Below are 27,931 nucleotides of genomic sequence, written 5' to 3' on the forward strand. Positions count from 1 at the left end.
GATGCTTGGCTGGTCGGTAAAGGACATTTGCTGCTGACTTACTGTCCTTTCTGTCCTTCTCGCTCGCAGCTTCGTCCCCTGCTGGAGCCTCAGCCATACCTGGCCTGGCCCTGTGCTCCTCCCCAGCCCACACCAGCCTTCTGTTCCTGCCTCCCTCTGCAGACCTACCACAACCTAGATCCCTAGATTCCTCAGAAACTAGGAGTGGGCCAACACACTCAGGCCATGCTCCCGGTCTCCAAGCCCAGTCACAGCCCAACTGACCGCGGCTCTCAAAGAATGTCGTTCCAAGCAGCCTCACCCCCTTACAAAGCCAAATTTGCAGACTATTGTTCCCTTAAGCACACACTCCCCCCAGTACAGTCCCACAACATTTATTGAGGGTTTCTTATAAGCCAGGCACTGTGCAAAGTCCTGGGTGGCCAAAGGCCAGTCCCTTTCTCCCTCCCAGCCTCCCAGAGTCCTTGCCCCTCCTGCGGTTGGGGGGCAGTTGCCATCCTGGGCCAGCTGCCATACGTGAGCTGAAGGGACACTGTGACAGGCCCAGCTCAGGGATGGCCTGGTGCCAGGCTGAGCCACCAGCAACTGTGGGCTCTGCTCTGTCTCCATCCCTCACCTCCTTCTGGCATCCCCTGGGGCACTTTCTCCCCTGGAATGAGATGCTAGGATAGGGCTGGGACTCCACACTGGCTCTTTGTTCCCTCCCCACTGGTGAGCCCAGAGTTTCCATGAGAGGTCCAGGATGAAGTCAGGAAAGCTGGAGAGGCTCCCCGGCTGGCCCACGATCCACAGCTCCTGTTTCTTCCCCCAAACCTGGGGCCCAGAGCCACTGTGAAGCCCAAAGCTGAGCTGGATGGATGGCTGGTTACGGTTCAGGTTGGAGGCCAAGGTTGGGGCAAGGAAGCCTCAGGGGGCTTCAGGCCGCGGCTACTGGCCGTCTTCAGTCCCTCGGACTCCTCGACCAGGCTGTGTGGCTGAGCCCCAGCATCACCCTCCAGCTGCCGTGGACCCCTGGCCCAGAGCTCAGGCTTCTCCTCCCCCACTCTGGCCTCTGGCTGCCAAGCCACACCCAGCACATCATCTCCGGGGGAGCCCAGACCTCCTGTCTTCTTGGAGAAAATAACAGGAAAAGCAGGGGGTGAGGGGAGAAATGGAGCGTTCAGTCCCCGGGAAGGAGGAGGGACCCCACACACACCGCCTTCACTAGGACACCTCCCCTGACACCTACAGAGACACAGGGACACATGCGCCGATTCTCTGAGACACTCACTCTGGATTCTTCTAGAAGAGAGGAAGTGGCTTCAGAGGGCACAGGAGGCACCCCAGGAATGGAATGAAGCGCTTCCCACACTCGAAGGGCAGGACAGTCATTGCTATAGAACCAAGCAGGTGCAGCACAGGTCTCTGTGGCCCGGACCACCGTCTTCCGTGGCTGGACATCCCTGCTCACTGCTGTTGGCTATTTTATCCCGGGCCTTCATCTCCAACGCAGCCCTTTTTAAAAACTTTATTGACTTAGTTTATCAGTCTTCCTTGGCTGTGAGCAGAGCAGGGATACTCATTGGCCAGCGGCTCAGCCAGCTCAGGACCCATTGGCTGCTCTGCACCAGGCCTCTGTCTCCATTGGCCACCCACTCAAACCATCCTTCGCCGGTGGGCTCCGACGGCCTTGCTTTCATTGGCTGCCTTCTCCTGAAGCTCGGTCCCTATTGGTTGCCAATAGAGGTAGCGTTTCCACTGACAGCGAATTCGATGGATGGATGAGCTTTGTCCTCTCCTCGCCCAGATGCCAGCTGTCCCAGCCTGTGCACCGCCGCCGCCCAGCCTGCATTAGGGTGGGGGGGCACTGGGGGAGCCCGAAGAGGGCCCAACAGCCTCGAGGAGCCTCTGGTGCTGCCGAAGGTGCTTCCTCCTCTCGTGTTCCCCTGTGACTTCACACACCAACTGGGCAGGGAAGGCCCCCGGAAACCCCTTCAGCCAGCCTGGGGAAAGAGAGACAGGGGCCCAAGTGAAACCAAGGCAAGGGAGAGGTCGGGAAGGAAAGGAGGAGGTCCCATGGGGTCTAATGCCCAAGGGTCCCAGTGAGTGCGGGGATTAGTGGAGAAGCCTGGAGCATCAGGAATCAGGAGAAATGACATTAGAGGCAGAGGCCACAGCAGCAACAGAGGATGGGAGTCCCTCCTGTCGAGCCCTGCAATGCCGGCTCATCTCACTCAGCGGGAGAACTGGATTTCTCAGGGGAACCTAAGAGGATCCCCATGGTCCAGTCCCCATTACCTCTGTGACCCCATCTGCCCCTCTGCCCTTTTCTCATTCCCTCTAGCACACTGGCCTCTTTACTGTTGCTCAAATGCACTGGCCACAGGACCTTTGCACTGACTCCTGTATGGGCTCCCTGACACTCTTCCCCCAGATACCATGTGCCTAAGTTCTTCACCTCTACCAAGTCACTGCTCACACATGCCTCCTCATGGAGGGGCATCTCGACCTCCCGATTTTATTTTATTATTTTTTTTAAGATTTTATTTATTCATTTGACAGAGAGAGACACAGTGAGAGAAGGAACACAAGCAGGGGAGGTGGGAGAGGGAGAAGCAGGCTTCCCGCTGAGCAGGGAGCCTGATGTGGGGCTCGATCCCAGGACTCTGGGATCATGACCTGAGCCAAAAGCAGGCACTTAACGACTGAGCCATCCAGGCGCCCCTTGACCTCCCGATTTTAAATCGTAATCCTACCCAACCCTGGGACTCCTGACCTCCTTGACTCTGTTCCACTTGTGTTTTCGCACAGCACTTATAACTGTCAGACACACTGTAGCATTGTAATCTCTACACCCAAAGTGGGGCTCAAACTCATGACCCCGAGATCAAGAGTCAGATATTCCAGTCAGGCGCTCCTGTATCATTTACTTTTATATCTTGTTAATTCTTTGTTGTTTCTCCTCCACTGGAATGTGCATTCCAGCAGGGCAAGAATCTCGGGGCCTGGGACAGCAAGCAGCACCTGGGAGGTGCTTAATAAAAATTCACTGAACGAATAATAACTACAAGAATTTCTCACCTTCGGGGCTCTTGTGTGGGTGCTTGGGGGGAGCCCTGGACTCCAGACTTCGTCCCTCCATCCTGGCCGCTGCAGAAGGCTCTGAACACAGTTCCTGGGAACAGTCTGGTTGGGGGCAAGTGACACATAGTGGGATCGAGACTCTTTTTAGCTTGTCCCCCATCTTCCCTTGAAGCCTCATGTTTCCTTCCCTCCTCCCCTCTGGGGGACACTCACCACAGTCCTCATAGACAGTATCCGGGGAGCAGGGAAGGGGGCCCGGGGTCGGGAAGGCTCCCAGCCAGCGCTGCATGTCTGATCTGGTGGGGACAGAGGGAGGAGTCACATCTGAACCAAGAGGTCCTTCTTGGGGACAGACAAGGGCTGCAGAAGAGGGAGACTGAGGAGAAGGGTGGTGCTCTGAGAAGCCTAGTGAGGGTCCTCGGAGTGTTTTCTGAAGGAGACACAACTCACAGGGATGAAGCTTGCAGGAGCCGGTGGGTAGGGCGGCCCTGGTGGTTGCTGAGAAGGGAGAGGCGGAATGTGGGGGGTCCGGATGGGTCTGGAACCTGCTGGGCCTGGACCAGGGAGCGATGGGCATAGTCCAGAACTTGTAGCCGCTGCCCGCTGCCCGGCGGAGGGGGTGGGGTGGGGAGGAGAGGCGGTTCAGAGGGAGGACAGGGATCCAGCTGGACCCCTCCTCCCTCCCCCAGCCTGGGCACCCTCCCTCCCTGGGACCCACCTCTTGGGCTGAGTGATAAGCAGCAGGTCGCTGAACAGCAGCAGGCAGAGGGGGGTGAAGCGGGGGCGCGAGGTGAACAGCACTCCGCCCCTCCGGCAGCCGAGCTCTGTCAGCTCCCCCTGCAGCTCCAGGCGCCGGGACCAGGACACCAGGGGCAGGGCCTGTGAGAGCCAGGGGGCTTGTTGCAGCATTGGGGGTGGGGGGGGCGGGAAAGGGAAGGTGGGAACCAGGGCAGGGACCGACCTTGACTTTGTGAAAGCGCAGCCTCTGGGTGAGACGGATCAGCTCCTCCGTCTGCTTCATGCGTCCCACCTCAGCGCTGCAACGCTCAATGATCTGGGGTTAGGGGAGTCGTGTCACCCACCCCCACGCACCCCTACCTCTTCTCCCACCCACCCTCTGCCCTCCCTGTCCCCTCCCAACCCCAGCATCCCTGCTGCCCACCTTGCTGACAGCACCCAGGGCTTTCTGTGCATTCTCCTGGCGGCTGGACCCCTCCTCTGTCTGGCGCAGAATATTCTGGGGACAAGGCGGAGCTTCAGTTAAGAGGACCCCACCTGGCTTGACAAAATGCTTAGTCTGGGTTCACAGGGTTGGGGAACCAACCTCGATCAGGCCAAGAGACCTCACCTCTCACTGCCTGCACAACCCTGAGGACCTCGGGTTACCTCCCCTAGCCTCAGTTTTCCCCATCTGTCAAATGGGGAGAAAACACACCTAGCATACCACCAATAGCCCTGTCGTGAGGATTCAGTGAGATAAGGAGACATAAAGGGCTCAGCATAGTCCTGGGTACATGGGAAATGCAAAAGAGAGGGTTGCTACCGTTTTAATCATTATCAACCACAACTCTTAGCGCCAACAATGTAGCAGACTGACTAAGAGTGCTAGATTCACATGTTGCCTCTCTCAATTATTTTCTGTGCCTCCGTTTCCCCATCTACAAAGCGGGGTCAATAACAGTTCCTACCCACAGTTGTTGGTAAGGGTAAACAGGTACAGAGCACTTAGAACTGTGTCGAGGACGGGGCGCTCTGTAGTCCTGTAGCTGCTATGATTAGTGTTACAATTATTAGGTTGTCTACACTGGGGATACACAAAGCTGAACAGGATATGAAAATGCCGATAATCTAGATGGGGACTCCTCACACCAAGGCACCCCCATTGCATCACCTGGTTTAGGGAGAAGTTTCTACTTTGCCAGGAAAACTCTTTCTCCACCTGATCCCACCCCCATCCCCACTCGGCCTCTCTCTCCACAGGGGAACCTTTTTAGACACCTTTTCCCTAAGTGTCCCACCCATCATGACATTTTAATACCCCAGATACACTGTGTGTCTATTTACGAGCCCCTGGAAGTCCCACCAACATTGGCATGGTGAAGATTTTGCCCCCCCGAGGAACTAATTTTTGCCTCTTTGGGAGTGACATCTCTGCCATCAGGAAGGCATGCGGTGGGAGAGCCCAAAAACCACCCCCCATATTCCTCTTGAAACCCGGAGAAACGGGGCGCCTGGGTGGCTCAGTGGGTTAAAGCCTCTGCCTTCGGCTAGGGTCATGATCCCAGGGTCCTAGGATGGAGCCCAGCATTGGGCTCTCTGCTCAGTGGGGAGCCTGCTTCTCCCTCTCTCTCTCTCTGCCTGCCTCTCTGCCTACTTGTGATCTCTGTCAAATAAATGAATAAAATCTTAAAAAAAAACAAAAACAAAAACCAAAAACAAAACAAAACAAACAAACAAACAAAAAAAACAGAGAAAGGAAGGGACCTGTCCAAGGTCCCTCAGCCAGTTCTCAGCAGAGCTAGGTCTAGAACTCGCGTCTCTAGCCAGGGGCTCTTTTCAGCTGCACCCAGATGGCTCCCGGAGACATCTGCTTACCTCCAGGGAAGGCTTGGTGTGTCCTGGATTGAGAAGCCTGGGGAGAATTCCCCAAGGGGGCCAGTGCGGGGGCAGAGGAGCAGAGGACCTCTTCCCCTGGCCCCCTCCCGCCCTCCCTTCCCCCAACCCCCTCCCCTAGCCCTACCCCCCTCCCCAGGCACCTGCAGCAGCATGCGGAGCCTGGTGATACGCTGGAAAGGCAGCAGCAGGAAGGATGGCAGGGGCAGCCGCTCGCATTTCGGGAGGCTCTGCAGGCGCCTCAGCTCCGCAGAGAAGCGTACGTTCGTGTCCCTGCAAAAGCAGGCCACCTCCAGGCCCTGGCCCTGAACCGCGCTCCCCAGCTTCCTCTCCCACGCATGCACAGCCCGCTTTCCACCTCCCGCACGCTCACATAAGGCGGCTGTAGGTCTCCTCCTGGTATTGCTGGTTCCGCACGTAATCCACGTACACAGAGAAGGGACCCACGGCGTGGTCATGCACCACATCACAAAGGTCGCTGATGTGGGGGGAAGAGCGCACACGGGACAGGAGCGTCCCTAGAAACCTGAAGGGGAGGGGGCAGAGAGCCAAGTCTACCAGGAGTTTGCACAAGAGCTGGGCACTAAGTGGGCGCGAGGAAGGGAAGACCTGGGACAAGCAGAAATCTAAGGGAGTGCTCAGCAGCCCGAGGCCTGCTGTGGCTGCTGGGACAGGACCCCACTGACCGCTCACTGACTCCCTGGACACGCTGCACGTTGGAGAAGAGGGTGTGGTGGTCCCGGGGGGTGAGAGTGTTCCGGAGAGCCTGGCTTAGCACGAAAGTGTCCGTCAGCAGCCGCAGCGAGCGCAGGTAGGAGGCCTCCGATGTCACCACCTCGAACAGGCTCTGAGGAGGCAGAGCTGGGCCGTAGTGCAAAGCCCAACTCCCAGGTCCCACCCCCCCATCCCCTGCGCCAGCGCTGCCCGAGCAGGCGTGCCCACCTCCTGCATGCGCCTCTCCTGGGCGCTCAGCGTGTCCAGGAGGCCGCTGGCTTGGACGGCCGGAAGCTCCTGCCACAGTGTGTTGCGAGGTCCAGGGGGCCGTGCGAAGGTGGGACCTTCACCAGGGGTTGTAGAGGAGGGACATCCATCCTCGCTGACCCCCCAGAGCTCCTCGGACAGCACAGCTGCTCGATAGTTCTGGTACAGGGGCTCTGCAGAGCAGACAGAGCACATTAGGGAAAGCCAGCACCCCAGGACCCTTCCCCCGCGGCTTGCTGGTCACAGCAGGGACCCCCACATCCGGAGGCCCTCACCATCCTGCAGGGGCAGCTCCCAGTTCTGTTCCTTCAGTTCCTCCAGCCCCTCCTTGTCTCTGTGGAGAGAAAGAGATGGAGTGCCCCAGAGCCCCCACTAGGACCCCCCTGGGGGTGGGGGGTAGTTGCTATTCACACGCTAGTGTAAAGCCTCTCTCTCAGCTGTTTCAGGATGAACCATTGTCTGCGATGCCCTGTTTGTGCCTCAGGGACACTCGGCGTGATCAACCCAAGCTCGCACCCCCCTGCTCTTTCCCATGCAACCGAGAGATCCGCCCAGGAGAATTCATGCCAGCTGGGGGTCCTGAATCTAAAATGAATGACAAGATCAGAGGACACAGGAGAGATGTTCCTGGTGCCAGATGGATCTGTGGACGGTGGCCGCAGAGGTAGGCTGGAGGTGGGGGACTGTCAAACGGACCCCCAAGACCACCCTCAGCGCCTCGGGTGAGGTCACTGGCGGGCTTACCCCCGCCCACAGATGAGGACCTGAGACCCGGAAAGTCAAAGTGATTTGTCTCAGGTCACACGGCAAGGAACAGAGCTGCTTGTCTCCAGAGCCCGAGACGTGCTTTGCCCCATATTGGGGCAGGGCTGGGGTTGAGCTCTGGGGTAGGGAGTAAGTGTGCGGGGGGGTTGGTACCTGCCCTCCGTTGTTGCTGGAGGAGTGTTCTGAGGAGTTTCATCAGGATTGTCCTCTGGAGAGAGATTGCCCACAGTGAAGAGAACAGACCTCCAGGTCCCCAGCCCAGGACCCCTGAGTCCAGACCCAGCAGAGACACTTACTGGCAGAGGAACCAAAACCCCCAGGGCCTGTTGAGGGTGGCAGTCTGTAGGCTTTTAGACCTCTTTACTTCGGCCCCTTCCCTTCCCAGCCCGGAAGCCCCCTCCCCCAGGCCAGTACCTGTATGGATTCCATCTTCCAAGGGCGGATCGAGATCTGGCTGGGGCGGGTCCCCGGAGTTGGTGTCCTGCCTGACCCAAGTTGGTTTGGGGGCTTTGAGGGGTGGGAGGAGTTTGTGCTCAGCTGTGGAGCGGTAGGATGTAAGGACCACTGGGGGGAGACCGATGCTTGGAGGGCTGGGGCGAGAGCGGGAGGCCCTCAGTGGGGAGGCACGGCAGAAAGCCCTGGGGCCATCCTCATAGCCCCCCACAGGCACCCAGCGGAGCTCGAGGCCAGGCCGGCCTATGTGACAGACACAGGGGCAGCAAGGAGGGCAGGCCAGGCCAGCATCTGTGGGAGACACGGGTGTCCTAAGGTGGAGGCCCTTGAGGCCTGGCCCCACGCTGCCCAGGCCCCCTCCCTCCCCTGAACCCATCCAGCAGGGGGACACAGCGGTCTAGCCTCAAGTATCTCTTTCCTCCATCTGCCTGTCTTCAGACCCCAGCAAATATGCAAACCAGATTTTCCAAACATGAAATCCATTTTTAAGATCGTAGCCTCTGAAAGCACCCAGTCTTAAAGCACCGAGATCAAAGAAGATGGGCTAGAAGGAGCCCACCCGGGGCCCCATGACACACTTACCCGGAGTGCCGTTCTCCTGGGATCCACTCCCAGCAAGGTTGCCCTGTGGAGCCTCTCTCTCCCCGTTCACATCCGCTGCCCCTTGGGGACCCGACTCCAGGGCCTCCGCAGCCTGGACCCTGCTTTCAGTCCCCCATTCAAACCTGCCAGCCAGTCTCCGCACAGTGCCTGGGGCTGAGGCAGAGCCGCCCTGGGCAGGGACCCCAGGCGTGGGGAGCAGGGGCAGAGTATGTGACCCAGAGGGCTTGGGTGGGGGAACTGGAGACCGGGGAGCAGGCTCTGGGGTGACCGAGCGCCTGGACGCGGGACTGGGGGTGCTAGAAGGCGAGTCTGGAGAAGTCTGGGAGTCGAGGCTGGCTTTAGAAGCTGATGGAGGCAGGAGGGCAGGGGGCTTGACGGAGGAGGCAGGGGGGTCCCAGTGGATGGAGGTGCCCACTGGGGTTGGTGCATCATTGGAGGTGAGGGCAGGTTCTTGGGGAGATGAGCCGTTGTGGTGGGCCCCTGGGGACTGGGCAGCCCGGGGTCGAGAAGGGGGGCGGGGGCGGATGATCCGAGGGGGCTTCTGGGTAGGGGGTGTTGCTGCAGGAAGAGACTGGGCTGACATCTCCCTCTGGGCTCTTCAAAAGAGTGGGGTGCTCTGCTGGAGTCATCCCCTGAGGAAGAGGGAGGGAGAAAGAGACCCTTAGTGCCCCCAGCCCACGGGTAGACTGAGGCCTCTGAGCAGAAACTGTGGGCCAACAAAAAGGGCAGGATGTCAGGGTCGGGGGGGAGGCTGGTGGCCCCCCTCGGCTTCCTTCTCATCTCGCTGTCTCCTGCCTTCACCGCTCACCTCTCATTGCCTCCCCGCCTGCATTTCTGTTTTCTGGCTTCTGCTGCCAGAGTCAGGCCAGAGGAGACAGTGAGCGGGCTTGGGGGCGCCCAGTTAGAGACCCAGAGGGGGCGGGCGCCGGTGGAGGGGAAGTACATGAGAACTGGAAATGTAAGGGACGCTGGGCTTGCCCTGTGGCCAGATGCATTTAGCTGCCAAGCTCTATGTGTGTGCACGTGCGCGCGCGTGTGTGATCGCGTGTGCGGTGTGTGTGTGTACGCTCGTGTGCCATTTACACGGCTGCGGTGAGACACGCTGAGAGCGCACCGCTCTGTGCAGACAGGCGCGGGCGAGCGGAGGCTGCAGGGCGTGTGCGGGGGCGAGGTGGGGTGCGCGGGGGTGCCTGTGCCCCGCGCCGTCTACGCGGGTGGGGGGTGGCGGGGGGCGCCCGGGCCGCCGTGTGCGCAGGCGCGCTGCGCGAGCCCAGCCGTGAGGGATGCATCACTATTTCCCTGCCCCAGCCGGCCCTCCGCCCCCCATTTCCCAGTTCCTCTCTCCGGACTCTCCCTTTCCGGATTATTTTTAGTCTCCTTTTCCTGCCCTGAAGATTCCTGGAGCCTCTGACCCCAAGAGACCAGGAGGCCCCGGGCATGGTCTGTCCTGCCCCGTCCCCATCCTGCCTGCCCCCCCCCCACCTACCCCCTCCAGTCTGGTCCAAGAGGCCCCGGCGGCAGCCTGGGTCCTGCCAGGAGGCCCGGTGGGTGGGCAGGAGACCAGACAGAAGGTGAGGACCAGTGGGGCCGGGATACCCGCATCTGGGCTTCACCTCCTCCTGCGCGCAGGCGGCAGCAATCCTGAGCAGGCTGCGGGGGGCCAGGGCGGTGCCCCCAAACTCCGGAGAGGAGTCGGCAGGAAAGTCAGAGCCCTCCAAGACCCAGGCTGGGTTCTGGAGAAATGATGCCGGGTGGCGGCTGCTGGCGGGACGCTGGAGTCTTACAGCTCAATGGCCTCTGTGTTCTGGCAGGAAGTTCCTTAGGTGGCCTGACGAGTGGCCTCACTAGCCCGCCAGCTCCTCCCCAGCCTTGGCCCTCTCCTGGATCCCTCCCCACCCCCAGGTACCTGCGTTTACTTCCTTTCCCGCCCCCCACTCGGGCCTCTGGCAGGACCCAGGTACTCGGGTTCCACGCACTCACCCTTCAGTCCTGTCCCCTCTGTCACCTCCCAGGGCTGAGTGAGTAGGGGCAGGAAACAGGAATCGGATCCTCCTCCCAACCGGACAACCCCCCCCCAAACCACACCGCACTCCACATGCGCACACTAGGGTCTGGAAGATGCGAGGGACCCAGGATCCCGAAGGTCCCGGGAAAGGATGAACCTCAGTCCCAGAGGGTGGTCTCTGCTATACCAACCATTCTGTTTGCCCTGCTGTGTAGACGGGGGTCTCCCAGGGGCTGCAGTGAGGACTGGGTAGCAGTAGCACAGGACTGGGCTGGTGGGAGGGCCCAGGGTCTAAACTCCTCTCTGTCAGCTAAGGGATGGTGTGTGAGTCCCTCCACTACTGTTTGACGCTCTGTCCCACACCTCACACCATAGCCTGTCCCTTTAGCTGCTAACCTGTCCCATGGGGTGCGACAGTCCATTATTTACACCAAGGCACCCCCATCCAGGATTCTGCCCCCACCAGCTCTGTGATAGTGCCCCCTGAGCTTACCTTTATCTTTCTGGAAGCAGCGTCTACTTTCAGTGGGTTCTACCGACCCCTTGGAGCGAGGAATGTGGGGCCCAGTCTCTGAATGTCTGTTCCTGTGTTTCTGGGGCGGGAACCGAGGGCCCAGATTGAGATCTCCACAGAGGAAGCCAGTTCCTCAGCCCCACCCGGCCATTGTGTCAGGCATGTGTGCATGTGTGTATGGGGGGGGGGGGGGAGAGCAGCGGGAGAGGGCCCAGGAGCGAGAGGAGAGCTGAGACCGTCTCCTCCAGGTGGGTGCTGGACATTTGCTGGGACCCCTGCCTGCCCCCGGTTCTTAGTCTGCCTCTCTCTGGGTCCCAGGCGCTGACTCTCCCTCTCCCAGTGGGCAGCTTTGGTGTCCACCACTGGGGCTGGGTGGGCAGGGGACCCTCTCACCTCCAGTTCGCTCTGTGCTTAGGGAGCTGAGTCCAGAGGGCAGGGGGTACGCCCATAAAAGCAGCTGAGGGGGTGGCAGGAGCCACACCCAAGCCTGGCTGCGGGTGACGGGGAGGAAGATACAAGGGCAGTTTTGAAACCCCGGGGCCTCTGCCCACGTCCAGGTGCGTCTCTTTCTAGATCCGTGTGTGCACACACCCCCCCAAACAAGACACTGCAAAGAAAAGCCAGAAAACTGGGATAGAAATGTTTGAACCCCTTTCTCCTCCAAGTGAAAGGCAAATTTTTCTTAATGATCGACCAGGCACTACAGGATCTACCCTCCACCCTGCCCTCTGCTCGCAGGGGAGGGGGATGGCCAGGGGCAGAGGGAGAGGAAGAAGCAGGCTCCCCACTGAGCAGGGAGCCTATGACCTGGGGCTCCATCCAAGTGATGTAGGAAAGACCTTAGGATTCAAAGCCCGTGGCCAAGAAAGAATTCTTGAGACGTCTTTGGTGCAAAAAGGTGAGAGACAGGTCCCGTGGGCAGAAAGAGCTGACTGGGGTCATGAGTGGCCCATTATATACTTCCAAGTCAGGAGGGGCCTAGGGAGAGTGTAAGTCTCTAAGAAATATTGAAAGCAAGGTTTCCAGGACCTTGAGGGGGCTAGCTGTTTCTGGGAAAAGGTCATTTATTACCGTCTAAACAAACCTGAGTCATTACATTTCAGAAGTAAATCGGTGGGTTATATGCTTGGGGGATGATTGCCAAAATGTATCTGGGGAGGTGGTTAGAGATAAAGGAAGTTTCCAAAGGAATTTTTATACATTAAAGTAGACTTACAGGAAGGGGGGTGGGGGTGTGGGAGACTCAGGCTAGGATTGCCTTTGCCCTCAGCAAAGTGTTAACACTGAGGCAGTTGAGTCCCTAGGGGAAAGTCACTCTACTTGTTTCAAGGACCAGTCAATGGGCTGTAGGTAGTAAGGAAATTTGATCATTCTTCTTCTGCCTTTGTTTCCCACATCACAAGGACCCCCAGATCATGACCTGAGCTGAAGGCAGAGGCTTAACCAACTGAGCCACCCAGGCACCCCTGAGTATATAAATCTTAAAAAAAAAAAAAAACAAAAAAAAAAACCACAACCACAGCGTTTACCATTAAATTGATAGATTATGTCCATAGTTAATTATGTTTTCATGTTAAAAAGTAAGCTTCCTGGTGGCAGAATCTTTATGTTTTGTTCCCTGATGTATCCTAAAATTCTGGAACAGGGTCAGGCATATAATAGGTGTTTAATATTTTAGAAATTAAGCCAAATTGAATTGAATCCCCTCTCCCCAATAGCCCACTAGTCCCCTGACTCACCTTCCCTACAGACCATTTCCACAACTCTGTTGATCCCACTGGTTTTCCATCTCTCTCTCTCTCTCACACACACACACACACACACACACACACACTGACCAGAAATCCAACCTCCCAGCCCTCACCCCTAGGTCCTTTTGGGCTTTCCGAAAGAGGACATCTCTCCAAGATTACCTCACAGACCCACTCAAGAAAGCTAGATAGACATATGTAGCCAAACAAATCCTGTTTTGTTTAGAAATAGGAATATCTTATTCATTTTGCTACTTATAAAAATAACATTAGGGGCACTTGGGTGGGTCATTCAGTTGGTTAAGCGTCTGTCTTCAGCTCAGGTCTTGATCCCAGGGTCCTGGGATCGAGCCCTGCATCAGGCTCCCTGCTCAGTGGGACACCTGCTTCTCCCTCTCCCTCTGATCTTCACCCCTGCTTGTGCTATCTCTCTCAAATAAATAATCTTTTCTAAAAAAATAACATTAAAAAAGATAACCCAAGGGGCGCTTGGCTGGCTCAGTCAGTAGCGCGTGTGACTCTTGAACTTGGGGTCGTGAGTTCAAGTCCCAGCTCGGTGTACAGATAACTTTAAAATATTTTTTTCAAAAAAACAAAACAAAACAAAAACAAGGTATCTAGGGCGCCTGGGTGGCTCAGTGGGTTAAGCCTCTGCCTTCAGCTCAAGTCATGATCTCAGGGTCCTGGGATCGAGCCCCGCATCGGGCTCTCTGCTCAGCAGGGAGCCTGCTTCCTCCTCTCTCTCTCTGCCTGCCTCTCTGCCTACTTGTGATCTCTCGCTGTCAAATAAATAAATAAAATATTAAAAAAAAAAAGGTATCCCCAAAGTGAAGGTTATTAGCTGCAAACATGAGTGGCATCTGGCGTCCCATAAACCATGCCAGGCAGTGTGAGTGGGAACGTAGGCAGCAGTGGACTGGAGTGACCTGGACCACCCTGGGCTCCCTGACCTTCCTCTCTCCTCTCTCTGTCCCGACAGACCCACCTAGAGGCTTCTCATCGGCCTGACTGTTGGTGAGACACGTTCCCCACTCCCAGAGGCAGGACAGCGTGTTTTGGGGGAATGGAAGTTCCTTGAAACAATGCTCCGAATGTTCTAACATTCCCGACAAAGAGGTTCTACCAGGCTCACTGCTCAAAGCAACCACAAAGACCCAGACCGTGAGACTTTGCAGAGCTATAAAAATCACCGTCTGTTTCTTTGTACATCTGCCCCGTCTCCTTCCAAAAGGAAACTGAGCTCTGAAAATCTGATCATGTGATACATGCCAGGTTATTTTCTTTCACACACACATATTGTGTTGTACAAGTGCTTTTGCAAAGGGAGTGAGTGTCGTGAATGCAGTCATACAGTCTCCCACCACCCCCGCGAAGCGAAGGCTTTCTATGATACCGCATTCCAAAGGGACCAGCATGGTTTCAAGTCTGTATTCTGCCTCCTTCTCTTAGCACTGCTTAATGACCAGACATGGTCCGGCATGTTGCTACATGGTCTTTGTCACTACACCTTTTCCTGGACTATAATATCCCATCAACTAGGGTTTACCGTCTTGGTAAGAGCAATAACAACCTTCTAGGAAATTCGTCACCTCCCCCAGCAACCCTCCCCACTCTGTCTGGTTCCAACCAACCACAAGAACCTCCTCGCGGCCATCTGACCCAGGTTTGGTCAGTCACGGGTTCCCATTCCTCTGGCCACAGAGACTGGCCCAGAAATGCACAAGACACCCCAGCCAAGACAGCCTCCTTCTCTGGGCCCCTGGGAAAGAGCTGCTTTCTCTTTCCTCCAAGGTCACAAAGCAGGAACAATGTAAGTCCAGAGCGATCAGACTTGGCCTCCCTTCCACCACCCACCACTCCCCTCCCCTGCGATGGAGGAAACTAGTCAATAGTAGGAGAAAATGAGTCCCATACCCAAGGAAAGCAGAGCCAAGGGTTGGAGGGGGCCTGACAACTCAAGGGGGTCCCTTGGACGGCCCCATTTCCTGAGCCACTGAATTCCCTTTTGTGGTTAGGTTAGTGGGGAGCTGGGTTTCTGTCTCTTATTGCTGAAAGAATCAAAGATAAAAACCCATTTCCGCGTGCAAGCCACGTGGGTAGCATTCAGGTTTTGCCATTACGATGAATGCCTCAATGGACTTTTTTTTTTTTTTGTCCATAATGCTTTCAATTTGAAATATAATTTTTTAAAAGATTTTATTTATTTATTTGACAGAGAGATTGCAAGTAGGCAGAGAGGCAGTCAGAGAAGAGGAAGGGAAGCAGGCTCCCCAAAGAGCAGAGAGCCCGACTCAGGGCTTGACGCGGGGCTCGATCCCAGGACCCTGGGATCATGACCTGAGCGGAGGGCAGAGGCTTTAACCACTGAGCCACCCAGGCGCCCCTTCAATTTGAAATATGACTAACGAAGTAATCAAGGAGTTTCAATGTGATTGGTTTTGATTCTGCTTGAAGATTATTTTCTGGAAGGACACAGGAGCCCTCAGGTCTTATCCCCCAGTTCTTTACCTCCACATCAGGCAGCCTCGAGTGTTCCTTGAAAATCAGGTAGGAAAAAAAAAAAATCAGGTAGGGCTTGGCCAGGACATCTGGGGAGACCATGGAAGCATAGACATAGTGAAGAGGAAATGGAACTATCCAGAGAACAGTGAAGGGGAAGCTCAGGGGCACCCGGGTGGCTCATTTGGTTAAGCACCTGCCTCTTGGTTTTGGCTCCGGTCATGATCTCGGGGTTCTGGGATGGAGCCCTGCGTCAGGCTCCCCACTGACTGTGGAGAACTGCTTAATGTTCTCTCCATCCACCTCTCCCCTTCCCCCTGCTTGTGTTCTGTCTCTCCCTCTCTCAAATAAATAAAATCTTTTTTTTTTAAGGGAATCTTAGCTTTTCAAAATGGAAAGAGGGATAGGATGCCGAAGGAAGGAGAGGCCACATGGTGGGCAACCAGATGGGATGGAACAGGCACTGAAGGTTGAGCCCGGATGAGGGAAGTGGACAGCAGTAATTTTAATTGGTACCATGCCCGGTCCCCCCTTCTGGTACCTGGTTTTCCTTTGGGGAACTGTTCCCCCCACCGTTTCCTGCTCCCATCATTCTCGTCCAGATGGCCCATCCTGGGCGTGATGCATGGCCCAGAAGCAGCGAGTCAACACATTCTGCCTCCCCTAGCTGCTGAGATGGGTTCCAGGGCTGAGCGTGGGATACCAGCAAGGCCAAAGCCTAACCCATGCAGGATCCGGGTTCTGCTCATTGAAGAAGGGACTCGAGTCCCACTGGTAGCTCATTTCCAAAGACAGCTGCCGCAATCCCTCCCATCCCAAATGCCCTCTTGCAGTGTGACTGCCACCCCTCTCATCAAGAGGAAGACTTGATTTTCCCTCCAAGTCAATCCGGGCTGGCCCCACGGCGACTTGCTTTGATCTAGAGACTTGGGGATGAACTCACGCTATGCCCATTTGGGGCCTGAAGACGACTGGTAGCTTCTGCTTTGTCCTCTTGGGAGCCGGCCATGGAGTGCAGAAATGTGGGCTAGACTCCACTGGGAGGGCACACGGAGGGAGAAGCCACTCAGAGAACCAGCCTGCCCCAGACACCGGCTGGGAAGGAGGTCTTAGGACACGTGACAAGCCCATCTGATGCCACCCAAGGGCATCCATGCTGAGCCCTGACCAAATTCTTTCTTTTTTTTTTTTTTTTGGTTTCAATTCTTTTTTTTTTTTTTAGATTATTTATTTATTTATTTATTTATTTATTTATTTGACAGAGATCACAAGCAGGCAGAGAGGCAGGCAGAGAGAGAGAGGAGGAAGCAGGCTCCCTGCTTGAGCAGAGAGCCGGATGCTGGGCTCAATCCCAGGAATCTGAGATCATGACCCGAGCCGAAGGCAGAGGCTTTAACCCACTGAGCCACCCAGGCGCCCCTTGTTTCAATTCTTGATCCACAGATTCATGAGCAGTGAAATGGTTTGTGTCTCAAGCCACTCAATTTGGGATTGATTCCTGATGCAGCTCTGGACGAGCAAAGCACTGTCTTTCCACTGGGGCTGCGAGGCTGGGGGGGACACAGGGCTCAAGCTGCTGGGGGCCATTAGTGAGGCGGCCTGAGAACACCACCAACACAAGGGAGAGGCCGAAAGACACCGACTAGAGTCCCTGATGCCGCTGGCCTGAAATCGTAGCTGTGTTTCCCCTTCTTGGTTAGGTGGGTCAGTAAATTCCCGTTCTGCAAGCTGGTTTGGGTTGGGTGTCTGTCACTTGTAACTCAAAAAACAGCCCCTTATGAGGGGAGAGAAGCTGACAATGAAAGAAATGTTGAGTCTGACTGATCTCTGAGCTGGCCAAGACCTTGACCTCCAGAAGAATCTTCTGGGAGTCCAGACTCCCCCAGGTATGGGATGAATCAGAAGGGGGTAGTGAGGAAAGGACTGCCAGTTCTGGGAATCCACACAGGTTCTGTTCTCAGTGAGGACAGAGGATCCTGTCCCTCTGTCACCAGGGGGAGCCTGAGCCCTTCAGGCACCGGACCTGGCATCAGCATCCGGCCCACCCCAGCAGAGGCACAGCCCAGTGCCCTCCACCCCAGCATCCTCCCGCCTCTCCTTCTCTCAGGCACCTGGGGCCACCTTTGAGTTCTCCCTCCCCTCCTCTCAAATCTGTTTCGGGACATTTTTACTCAGAAGAACGTGATAACAGTTGACAGTAACCAAGTGACATGGCATTAGCAAAAGAACAGACACAAATAAGGGCATCTCGGTGTCATAGTCGGTTGAGCGTCTGACCCTTAGTTTCGGCCCAGGTTGTGGTCTCAGGGTCCTGAGATCGAGCCCCATGTCCACTAAGCGTGGAGCCTGATAAGGACTGTCTCTCCCTCTCCCTCTGCTCCTCCCACCCTGTGTTTTCTCTCTCTCTCTCTCAAATAAATCAATCTTAGAAATAAAAATTTTTTTTTAAGATTTTATTTATTTATTTGACAGAGAGAGATCACAAGTAGACAGAGAGGCAGGCAGAGAGAGAGAGAGAGGGAAGCAGGCTCCCTGCTGAGCAGAGAGCCCGATGCGGGACTCGATTCCAGGACCCTGAGATCATGACCTGAGCCAAAGGCAGCGGCCCAACCCACTGAGCCACCCAGGCACCCCGAAAGAAAAATATTTTTAAAAAATCCCTTAGGAAGCCAAAGGCTCCCAGGGGGGAATGCAGAATGTAACTGACCCTAACTGTAGGACAAGTGTATGCTACAACTTAACCAAACAGGGCGGGCGGGCGGGGGAGGTGCCTACCCAGTTACTTCAGAAATGAGTGGAGTCTCTGTGATGACAGGCAGAAGGAAACTGCTCTCTACTGGAGTCGATCAGGTGGATTCCCATGGGGCTGTGGATTCACAGTTCTGACAAGTCCTGCACATGTACACTGGAACTGAGCAATTAAGTAAGTGGATGGTGATAAGAAAGGAGTTGGGTTGGGGTGCCTGGGTGGCTCAGTCGTTAAGTATCTGCCTTGGGCTCTGGTGGTGACCCCAGAGATTGTGGGATCGAGCCCTGCATCGGGCTCCCTGCTCAGTGGGAAGCCTGCTTCTCCCCCTCCCACTCCCCCTGCTTGTGTTCTCTCTCTTGCTGTGTCTCTCTGTCAAATAAATAAATTTTAAATAAATAATCTTTAAAATAAAATCTTTAAAAAGGGGGGGGCGCCTGGGTGGCTCAGTGGGTTAAAGCCTCTGCCTTCAGCTCAGGTCACGATCCCAGGGTCCTGGGATCGAGCCCCACATCAGGCTCTCTGCTCAATGGGGAGCCTGCTTCCCCCTCTCTCTCTCTGCCTGCCTCTCTGCCTACTTGTGATCTCTGTCAAATAAATAAAATCTTTAAAAAAGAGAGAGAGAGAGAGGTGTCAGGTTGCTCACTGTTGGAGTGAGAGTTTACAGAGAAGCACTGGAGATGATCCCTGTACAGCTACAATGATCCCTGTAGCAATGGTTTAGGCCTGGAGAGTTGTATGAATTCACGTTCAGCTTAAAGGAGATACAGATTGATACACACAGAAATACATAACAAGGCTTACTCTACACTAACATTTACTTGCTCTCCCAGGATACCCCAATGGCAACAAGCACATTCAGCACCCAGATTTTGGTCTTTTCCTTTCTTTCCTTTTTAGACATGTGTTTAAAGCAATCTCTACAACCAGGGTGGGGCCCAGACATTGGTTTTTGATACATTCTCCAATAGAAGGAACTAGAGCTTCTTGGAGAAATGGCTGATTCTAGCACTGGGACAGGGAATATACAAGACAGCCAGGAGCATCATATTGGGTCAGAAAATAGAGAAATGCTTCACAAAAAAAATTTTTTTTTAAGATTCTGTTTATTTATTTGACAGAGAGAGATCACAAGTAGATGGAGAGGTAGGCAGAGAGAGAGAGAGGGAAGCAGGCTCCCCGCTGAGCAGAGAGCCCGATGCAGGACTCGATCCCAGGACCTTGAGATCGTGACCTGAGCCAAAGGCAGTGGCTTAACCCATTGAGCCACCCAGGCGCCTCACACAAAAATGTTTAAAAAAATTTTTTTTCTGATGGCGATGTGTCAAAGAAATACAGAAAGCAAGTAAAAGAGCTCCCAGGGCTAAAGTTGGAACACTTGGGGCAACAAAATAAAGTATACCGAATTACAACCCAAAGTAGAAAATAAAAATCCGTTCAGTCCATACTGATAGAAATCCACAGGTGAATAAACAAATAAATGAGGGCGACAAACTTCCCATGAAGAATTCCAAATAAGGGGGCGCCTGGGTGGTTCAATGAGTTACACCTCTGCCTTCAGCTCTGGTCTTGATCTCAGGGTCCTGGGATTGAGCCCCTCTGGCCTGCTCCCCACCACCACCCACCACCTGCCGCTCTGCCTACTTGTGATCTCTCTCTCTCTCTCTGTCAAATAAATTTAAAAAATCTTTAAAAAAAAAAAAAGAAAAAGAATTCCAAGTAAGTTGTGCAGATACTTCTTCCTCAAGGAGGCAGACTCTAACTGTCCACTCCTAAGTGTGGGCCGAGCATAGTCACTTCTTTCAAAGAACGGGGTAGGTGCCTGGGTGGCCTGAGTCGGCTACAGTCTGACTTTTGGTTTTGGCTCAGGTCATGATCTCAGACTTGATCCCCCCCGCAAATAAATAAATCTTTAAAATCATGTTTTTAGGGGCGCCTGTGGCTCAGTGGGTTAAAGCCTCTGCCTTTGGCTCCGGTCATGATCCCAGTGTCCTGGGATCGAGCCCCGCATCAGGCTCTCTGCTCAGCGGGAAGCCTGCTTCCTCCTCTCTGCTTCTCTGTCAAATAAATAAAAAAATCTTTAATAAAATAAAATAAAATCATGTTTTAAAAGTAGTCTATTTCTAGGGCATCTAGATATTAAAGATAAATGGCTTAAGCCAGGGGCACCTAGGTAACTCCATCCATTAAGTGGCTGACCCTTGATTTCTACTCAAGATCCCAGGATCCTGGGATGGAGCCTTGCATAGGGCTACCAGGTCAGTGAGGAGTCTGCTTCCCCCTCTCCCCACCACTTGTGCTCTTCCAATGATTCCAAAACCTATGCACACACCATAATAACCTGGAGGGTTTGTTCAGTCTATCTTTCACCTCCTGTTTACCTCCTGATGAAGGAAGTCTGGGGCAGGACTAGACAATTTGCATTTCTCCCTCCCCCCTCCCCCTGGGTGCTGCTGGTACTGCTCCAGGGACCCCACTTTGAGAACAACTGGTGTAAACTCTAGGATTAAAATGATTAAAATACTGATTAATTCTCATCCCATCCACCAGGTGGAGAAATCTGGGAGCATCCACTGGAAATTTTCAGGGTACTCTTTCAGAGCGCGTCTTGAGAACCCTGGGGGAGAAACCCACTATCTGCTCTACTTTGCCCTCCAGCCCTCCTGCCTCCCTAAGGCTCAATGAGATGGCAGGAGGAGGAGGGCGACAGAGAGATGGCTCAGACACACTCCCGGTGGGGCCTCCAAGAACTCCCAGGGTAATGAAAGGAGCCAGAGAGTAAACAATTGCTAATTTACTGCTTGAGGAGCAAAGCAACATGGAAAACCTTAGAAACCTTCAAGGGTCAGGAGAGATAAAGCTCAATGTGAGGAATGATTTGGGAATCACCAAAAGAAGGGGGAAGGGCATTCCCAGCAGTGAGAACAGGATCCAGGAGGGCACAGGGTTCGGCAGCTCTTGACTTTTCTGGAACCCTGATAACTGGACACTTGGTAGGAGCCCAACACTTTTCGCTCAGGTAAGTGCAATAGATAATTAGCATTCCCATTGCCAAAGGAAGCCCTGAAATGTTAAGTAACTTCCTTAAGGTCATCCTGCTGGTAAGCGAGTTACACACCGGAGCTCCAAAGCCGCTGTGAGTCTAAATCTGGAGGCTGCCTCACACGCAGGCAGGCAGCCTGTCTCCTCCTCCTCCCCACCCCCCGCACCCGCCCCAGCTGACATCCCCCATCCTGCTTTCTTTCTCCAAACCTTCTTTCTCCTTCAACCCCTTCCCGAGGTTGCTAGCTTCCCCAGTCTCTTTTCTCAGGTCTCCCGTGATTAACCGTTAGCAGACTGATGAGCAAAGACCCAGGCGCTCTCCCACCACTAGCTGACCGTGGAAAGCTAAGCCCTGGGATCCACCCCCCTGCCTCTCCCCGCCCGCCCTTCAGGATTGCCGCGAGGATCAAGAGCTCGGGGCGGCGGCTGAACTCCCACGCCGTCCTTCGGGGCCCGCAGCCAGCCACACCCCGGCGCTGGGACCTACGAATCCCGCCCTCAGCCTCGGGAGATCCGTCCGGTCCAGCAGGCGCCAGAGCCCGCGGGGGAGCGGATCTGCCGTTTGGCAGTCCCCGTCCGCCGCGAACCCGGGCTGGAGGTGAAGGGACGGGCGCCCTCCGCCCGCCCCAGGAGCCACACCAACCCAGCTCCCTTTCCGACCCCGTAGGGAGCGGCTGCCTCCGCGCTCGGCCTCCGCGCCCGCCTTGCAACCCCGCGCCCAAGCTCCCCTCCCGGCGAGAGATACGAGCTCCGTTCCCGGGGCGCCGCTGCCGAGCCCCGAGTCTGCGGCGCCAGCGCCGGCGAGCGGAGGGTTAATCTCAACCGCCCCCGCCCCGCGGAGTCCGGGGGCCGGGTCGCGGAGAGCACCTCCCGTTGGCCGAGGAGCCGGCTCGGCGCTGATTGGCTGACGCTGCGGGCCCCGGCTAGCCTCGGCTCCCGATTGGGCGCCGCCCTCGGGTGGCTGGAGTGTGGCGGTCCGGCCTCCGCAGGCTGCGCGGGGCCGAGCTAGCTGCTGCGGGTTCGCGGGGCAGCTTCCTGGGGACGCTGCTCCTGGGCCGGAGTTCCGACTTCCTTCCCTGATACAGACGCCGCCGATCTTCTCCCGGATCCTCTTCCTCCGTAACCTGCTGCTTTCCTTTTTCCTTCCTCCCGGCTCCCACCTCCCGAATCCGCGCTCCCCTCTCCTGCTCCAGGGCCCCCCCGGAGCCGAGCATCCCCGGCATCCACCTGCCATCCTCCTGGCTTCTTGCCTTTCCTTGACCTCAGGTCCCGTGACCCACGGAGCCCCGTCATAACCTCAGCAGACTCTCCTAAACTCCTTTTCCTCCTCTCTCTGCCAGCTCCCCACTCCAAATTCCAGCTACCCTTGACCTCTTGACCTCTGACCCTGACCTTCTCAATGGCTATCTCCTGCAGCGGTGAGGACTGCTGACACGGAGGCCTGCCCCTGAGTTCTGCCCACCCCCCACCCTCCCACCCCACCCTCCCGTTTCTGAAGCTTGTTTTTCACTTTCTTACTCCTGGGCCACTTCTGTTACTGCTACCCCACCATGGACTTCCTGATGAGTGGCCTGGCGGCCTGCGGGGCCTGCTTGTTCACCAACCCCCTGGAAGTGGTAAAGACCAGGATGCAGTTGCAGGGGGAACTGCGGGCCCCCGGCACCTACCAGCGGCACTACCGAAACGTCTTCCATGCCTTCATCACCATTGGCAAGGTGGATGGCCCGGCTGCGCTGCAGAAGGGACTGGCCCCTGCTCTCTTATATCAGTTCCTGATGAATGGCATCCGCTTGGGCACCTACGGGCTGGCTGAGGCTGGGGGCTACCTGCACACGGCGGAAGGCGCCCTCAGCCGTCCCCGCAGCGCCGCAGCTGGGGCCCTGGCTGGGGTCATGGGAGCCTACTTGGGGAGCCCCATCTACATGGTGAGAGGAAGGGTCTTGCCTGGGGCCTTCCAGCAGACCATGGTGTAGGGTGAGGTCTGGGCCTTCAGGACCTGATCCTGAGATTGGGAGCTGGTTTGTGTTGTAGTGGATTAGGAGTTCGAGTCATGTACATCAGTGGGTGTAGGGTTCAGGGAAAGTCTGGGCCCCACAAAATTAGAATCCCACAGTCTCCTCCTTTGAGTCTTCTGGAATAGGCGAAGGGTCAATAGCCTGAGGGCCAGAGACAGGAAGTGACCAGCTTAAAGTCACACAGCTACTTGTTGCTAGGAGTAGGTCCTGTTTAGTGCTCCTCCTGGAAGAAACTGGGAGGTAGGCAGTTCTGTAAGGCAGTGTGGTCTCACTCCCTGTGCGGGACATTCAGGGACAGTGACCCCCAGAGTCAGCCTCCACATGCCTCCCCAGGGCGTGGCTGACAGATACCCCTTGCAACATGCCCGAGGGTCGGATGGCGGAGCCTGGTCACGGGGGTGGCTGGAGATCCAGTCTGGGACTAGGAGCCAGCATGAGAGGCCAGACACCCGAGAGTTGCCTAACTGGGAACAATCTTAGGAAATGTTGCCATTCTCTAACCTCTCCATCCCCCACCCAACCCCCAAGGGAAGGAGGATGGAGAGAGGGTGGGGGTGTCTCGCAGTGCTAGGAGATCCATCCCCTGGGACTGGAGCCAAGGGACACAGAGTCTCATGACCAGTGTGTTAATGGGAACAACAATAATTATCAGATTAAAAGGATATTCCTTGCTGAACACCCTAGCGGAAGTATTATGGGGTCAGGCCTTTGGGTCTTTGATGTGGGAGGCTGGCCCCTGAGCCACAGGCTGTGATATTCTTTTGTTCCCAGGTGAAGACACACCTACAGGCACAGGCAGCCTCAGAAATCGCTGTGGGTCACCAGTATAAGCATCAGGTGAGGGTTCTCCAACCCTGCTGGAGTCCCTGCCCGTTCTTTCCCATCCCCCGCACTGCCTCCCCTCCCCAGCTCCCTGCCTGCCCCCTACAACCCAGCCCCACCATCCCCCCCACACCCTGCCCCTCTTCTGGAGCAGGGAGGAAGGGAACAATGGCGGATAGTAGACCCATTCCAATTCTAAGTCCACACGGTACCGGTTGTCCAGACTCCGGGTGCCCGTGGAGGACCCATCGTTGGCAGTGTGAGGTGACGGCCCCTGATGCTGGGGGGACTGAAGCCCGCCCCCATGGTCTTCCCCCTACCAGGGCATGTTTCAGGCGCTAAGCGAGATTGGCCAGAAACATGGGCTGGTGGGGTTGTGGCGCGGGGCCCTGGGCGGCCTGCCCCGAGTTATCATCGGTTCCTCCACCCAGCTGTGCACCTTCTCGTCCACCAAGGACCTCATCACTCAGTGGGAGGTACTACCCTGGGGGGGAAGAGGGCGGGGCCTCCCTTGGACTTTGGGCAAGGGGTGGACATGCTGAAGGGGACCCCAGAGGGGACCGTGCTCATGGTCAACATCAAGGAACGGCAGGAAGCCTTGGGTCACTGACTTTACACCCTCCCCACGGTCCTCTTTCACTCCCTCCCAGATGGTGGATCTGAGTCCTCCAGCATCCTGCCCTTCCTCCTTCACGGTCTTCTAACCGGCCGCATGGAAACTCCCTGAGTTACCCTCTCTCTACTCTCTCCCCAGGGCAGGGCCTGTCCTTTCCTAGGGGTCCAGGGATGAGCTGATGCACCTCTCCCCCCTTCACCCTTAGATATTTCCGCCCCAGAGCTGGAAGGTGGCTCTGGTGGCTGCCATGGTGAGTGGCATCGCAGTGGTCCTGGCCATGACACCCTTTGATGTGGTCAGCACAAGGCTCTACAACCAGCCCACTGATGCCCGGGGCAAGGTAAGGGAATGTTTTGGAGGGCCGGCCAGCCAGCCAGGCAGGCCACGGCAAGTGGTGGGTGAAAGCGAATGGTGGGTGCTGGTGGGGACAGCCTAGAATGCAGCCTGCTGAGAGGAGGCCCCTGGCGGGCTCTGACAACCGCCTTCCCTGTGCTCTCCCCCCCTCTAAACCTGCTCTCAGGGCCTGATGTACCGGGGGATACTGGATGCCCTTCTACAGACCGCTCGGACAGAGGGCGTCTTTGGCATGTACAAGGGTATAGGTGCCTCCTACTTCCGCCTTGGCCCCCACACTATCCTTTCCCTCTTCTTCTGGGACCAGTTACGCACCCTCTACAACACATACACCAAATGACACCAGGCACTCTTGCACACACAACCAAATCAGCACTCCTTGGACACTTCTGCCTCCACTCCTGTATCCTGGCAACTTCTGACCAGGTGACCCTTCATCCCTCCAAGGGGAACAGCCAACTCCACTCCCCGTCTAATTTTCTCAGGGTTGAATCACTACAAGGGACAGTCTCCCTCCTTTCCTTGAGTGTCCCTTTAAACCTTCCCTCCCCCTCCTCCTGGACATGTCACACCCCTCCCCCCTTCCTCAGGGCTGAACCAGTCACTCCAAAGTTTTCCCTCCTTTTGTTTGGACGGCCTTGGGTCCCTTCTGATCCTATGCACAAACTTCTTTAACTCCCCACTCCAAGACCAAAGGGAACTGAGGGGACCTAGGTGTCTTGTTAGATGCAAAGGCACAGAGATCTTATCTTGATTATAAAGCGAGTTTATTTCTGCAGACAGGAGGTGTCTCATGTTTATGCACAGGGAAGGAATTAGGGGTAAATATCCAACCCCTTGTTTCCCTTGTAGAATGAGGTCCCCATGTGCTAGAACAACTTCATGCAGTGTTTCAGCATCTTTACTGGGGACCAAAGATGTTGGGGTCGTGAAGGGTCAGACTGGTCACCAGCTGTTCAAAGTCACCCAGGCTCCAGGGCGGAAGTGACAGATTTTCAGGACCAAGAGACAACCTATGGTCAGGGCTTGGGGGTGGGGGAACAGAGGGAGAGAGAACATCATCCAGGCCGCGGGTGGGGAAGTTCCCACTTCCTGTGCCCCGGAGGACCTGGGTATCTGTGACCCCAAACCTCTGGCCCTCTCCCTCTTACTTGGAGGACCCCACCAGCCAGTCTCCCGGCTCTGCCCCTCCCAGAATATCCTCCTGGGGACCCAGTCATGAGCCATGCATCCTTCCTGTCCTCCTTACGGGGGATCATTGAAGGTGAGCAGAAGATCAGTCTGGTACTGGGGCAGCCGCAGCAAAGCCTGGTGCACTGTCACATCCTTTGCTACCTAAAGGGATCAGAGTGGAGATGCTTACCTGACCATCCCTGCCCAGGGCCACTCCCTTCACCCGTCTGGGAATCTCACACTCCCCTGCCCTCACCTGGTGGTTTTCTTTAACTACCTGCTGCTTGCCAGACAGGACCCAGGCTTCTTGACAGCAGTTCCTCAGAGCCAGGTTCTCCAAAACGAGGGGCTGCGCATTGTCCACCTGCATAGCCCTAGCCCCCTGCACCCCGCCCACGTCCTCAAAGTGGTACCTAGAGTACGGTGATGAGGGTCAGGGAGGGCCGTCTCACACCCCCCCCACAACTTCCCTCTCCCCCCAGCATCTTTGAGTCCCTAGAGCTCCGCTCACTTCCGGTGATAAGGTGATGCCCTTGGGGTTCTCATTGCCCTGATTAACCGTGCAGCCGCAGGCCCCGCCCACCTCCTCGGCTCCGGCCCTCCCATTGGCCCGCCGCGCGGGCCACCGCCTCCCTCACCGCGCAGCCTCCTCTCCCTGCACGTGGGCCTGCAGCTCCAGAAGTTCCACGATCAGGCTCTGGTCCGTCACGCGGTGGCAGAAAACTTCCTGGTTGTCCGGGACCGGTCGGAGGTCGCTGGAGGGAGGCGAGGCGGACCCCGGCTGAGCCCCGCCCGCCTCTGCCGGCATCCCATCCGGCAGGCCCGCGGCGCCCACGTCTTCTCACCTCACGTCAAGGGCCCCGGGAGGGAGAGCGGCGGAGAAGGCGCCCCCGAACAGCGGGTAGTCTCGCGCGGGCTCCATGGGCTTGGGACCAGGGGCGGGCATTAGAGAGATGTAGAAGAAGTCCACGCGCGGCCACGCGGCATCACCGGCACCGCCTACGGTCCCCCTTAGCTCCCGCCCCTTTAAGGATGGGCCCCGCCCTGCGGCCGCGCTGGCCAATCGGCGCCTGCGCCGTGGGGGCGGGGACCTGGGGGTCGGCTGGGAGCTCAGACCTCGCGCGTGGGGTTTGTGACGCTGTCGTGCTCGCTGGGTCGCTCCCCCCAGTCTTTTCTCTTTAAAGGGGTCGTATCTTCTGAGACTGACACCTGAGACTCTCCTTGGGAGCCCTTGCTCGCGCGAGGTGGGGTCCAGGTGGGGTCTCCCGAGTCCGGGGAGAATCCTTTGAGGGTCTCGCAGCTCCCCCTTGGGGCGTCTTGATGGCAGCCAGCTGCAAACCAGACCGCTAATTCCCGAATGCGGGGAGTTCAGGGAACGCTGGGGCCAGGTGTGGGGCCAGGTTAGGATTCAGGCCTCTCGCCTTCCTTCAGGTCAGACCCAACCCCCCTGGATTAGGTTTTTAATCCGCCTCAAATCTTGCCTTGAGAACGCAGCGGGGGCTGAGGGTGGCGAGGGGGGCCGCCCCCACACGCACCTGGAGGAAAACACGGATTAAACCCTCTGTTGTTGCTCTTTCATAGATTTTTAGAATTTCTTCAAGTTTCGGCTCGGTTACATCCTCCCTGCTCATTTCTCCATTCATGTTTGATCCCCGGTACCCGGCCATATTCGGGACATAACAGACCCATTATGTATTGTTGAACGATTGAATAAACCCCACCCATGGGGTTCCTAGTGCTGACTCTACTTACAGATCCTAATAATTTCAGGACACTGGGGCCAGGGGACACCTAATTTTCGGCCCCATACCAAAGCTGGGGGTACAAGGGCAATTAGGTCAGGATCCCTGCCTCACCGGGAACGGATGAGTACACTTTGAGTTGTAAAGTTTGGCCCAAAACTCACCAGAACATCC

The 27,931-nt window shown here is 56.3% G+C and overlaps 3 protein-coding genes across 13 annotated transcripts; 1 reads left to right on the forward strand and 2 right to left on the reverse strand.

The window, feature by feature from the left end:
* Positions 1-358: 358 nt before the first annotated feature.
* ARHGEF15 (Rho guanine nucleotide exchange factor 15) lies at positions 359-11,094 on the reverse strand. Of its 5 annotated transcripts, XR_007123525.1 has the most exons (17): positions 10,977-11,094; positions 8,458-9,110; positions 7,837-8,166; positions 7,576-7,630; positions 6,933-6,991; positions 6,619-6,830; positions 6,363-6,523; positions 6,050-6,202; positions 5,820-5,949; positions 4,226-4,300; positions 4,025-4,117; positions 3,782-3,942; positions 3,514-3,666; positions 3,277-3,359; positions 3,061-3,165; positions 1,271-1,982; positions 359-1,106 (listed from the first exon to the last, which is right to left on the reverse strand). XR_007123525.1 is itself a non-coding variant. In XM_047708553.1 (16 exons), the coding sequence occupies exons 2-16, from the start codon at positions 9,059-9,061 to the stop codon at positions 1,831-1,833; spliced, it is 2,526 nt and encodes an 841-aa protein (XP_047564509.1). In that variant the 5' UTR covers positions 9,062-9,110; positions 10,977-11,094; the 3' UTR covers positions 359-1,830. The 5 variants fall into 5 exon arrangements, 4 of the variants coding, with proteins under 4 accessions (XP_047564509.1, XP_047564510.1, XP_047564511.1 ...); XM_047708553.1 differs by having other exon boundaries at positions 359-1,982; XM_047708554.1 differs by lacking the exon at positions 10,977-11,094 and adding an exon at positions 10,459-10,514 and having other exon boundaries at positions 359-1,982.
* A 9,704-nt stretch (positions 11,095-20,798) lies between these two features.
* SLC25A35 (solute carrier family 25 member 35) lies at positions 20,799-25,622 on the forward strand. Of its 4 annotated transcripts, none has more exons than XM_047708460.1 (6): positions 20,799-21,012; positions 22,376-22,960; positions 23,822-23,887; positions 24,196-24,348; positions 24,694-24,828; positions 25,009-25,622. In XM_047708460.1, the coding sequence occupies exons 2-6, from the start codon at positions 22,586-22,588 to the stop codon at positions 25,180-25,182; spliced, it is 903 nt and encodes a 300-aa protein (XP_047564416.1). In that variant the 5' UTR covers positions 20,799-21,012; positions 22,376-22,585; the 3' UTR covers positions 25,183-25,622. The 4 variants fall into 4 exon arrangements, with proteins under 4 accessions (XP_047564416.1, XP_047564415.1, XP_047564414.1 ...); XM_047708459.1 differs by lacking the exon at positions 20,799-21,012 and adding an exon at positions 21,260-21,633; XM_047708458.1 differs by lacking the exon at positions 20,799-21,012 and having other exon boundaries at positions 21,640-22,960.
* Positions 25,593-27,658, reverse strand: RANGRF (RAN guanine nucleotide release factor). Of its 4 annotated transcripts, none has more exons than XM_047708463.1 (5): positions 26,861-27,658; positions 26,654-26,770; positions 26,272-26,428; positions 26,092-26,177; positions 25,593-25,855 (listed from the first exon to the last, which is right to left on the reverse strand). In XM_047708463.1, exons 1-5 carry the CDS (start codon positions 26,959-26,961, stop codon positions 25,744-25,746), a joined length of 573 nt encoding a protein of 190 aa, XP_047564419.1. In that variant the 5' UTR covers positions 26,962-27,658; the 3' UTR covers positions 25,593-25,743. The 4 variants fall into 4 exon arrangements, with proteins under 4 accessions (XP_047564419.1, XP_047564421.1, XP_047564418.1 ...); XM_047708465.1 differs by having other exon boundaries at positions 26,293-26,428; positions 26,861-27,657; XM_047708462.1 differs by having other exon boundaries at positions 25,593-25,867; positions 26,861-27,637.
* Positions 27,659-27,931: the final 273 nt, after the last annotated feature.

This window comes from Lutra lutra, chromosome 16, assembly GCF_902655055.1.
Source record: "Lutra lutra chromosome 16, mLutLut1.2, whole genome shotgun sequence".
Classification (NCBI taxonomy): domain Eukaryota; kingdom Metazoa; phylum Chordata; class Mammalia; order Carnivora; family Mustelidae; genus Lutra; species Lutra lutra.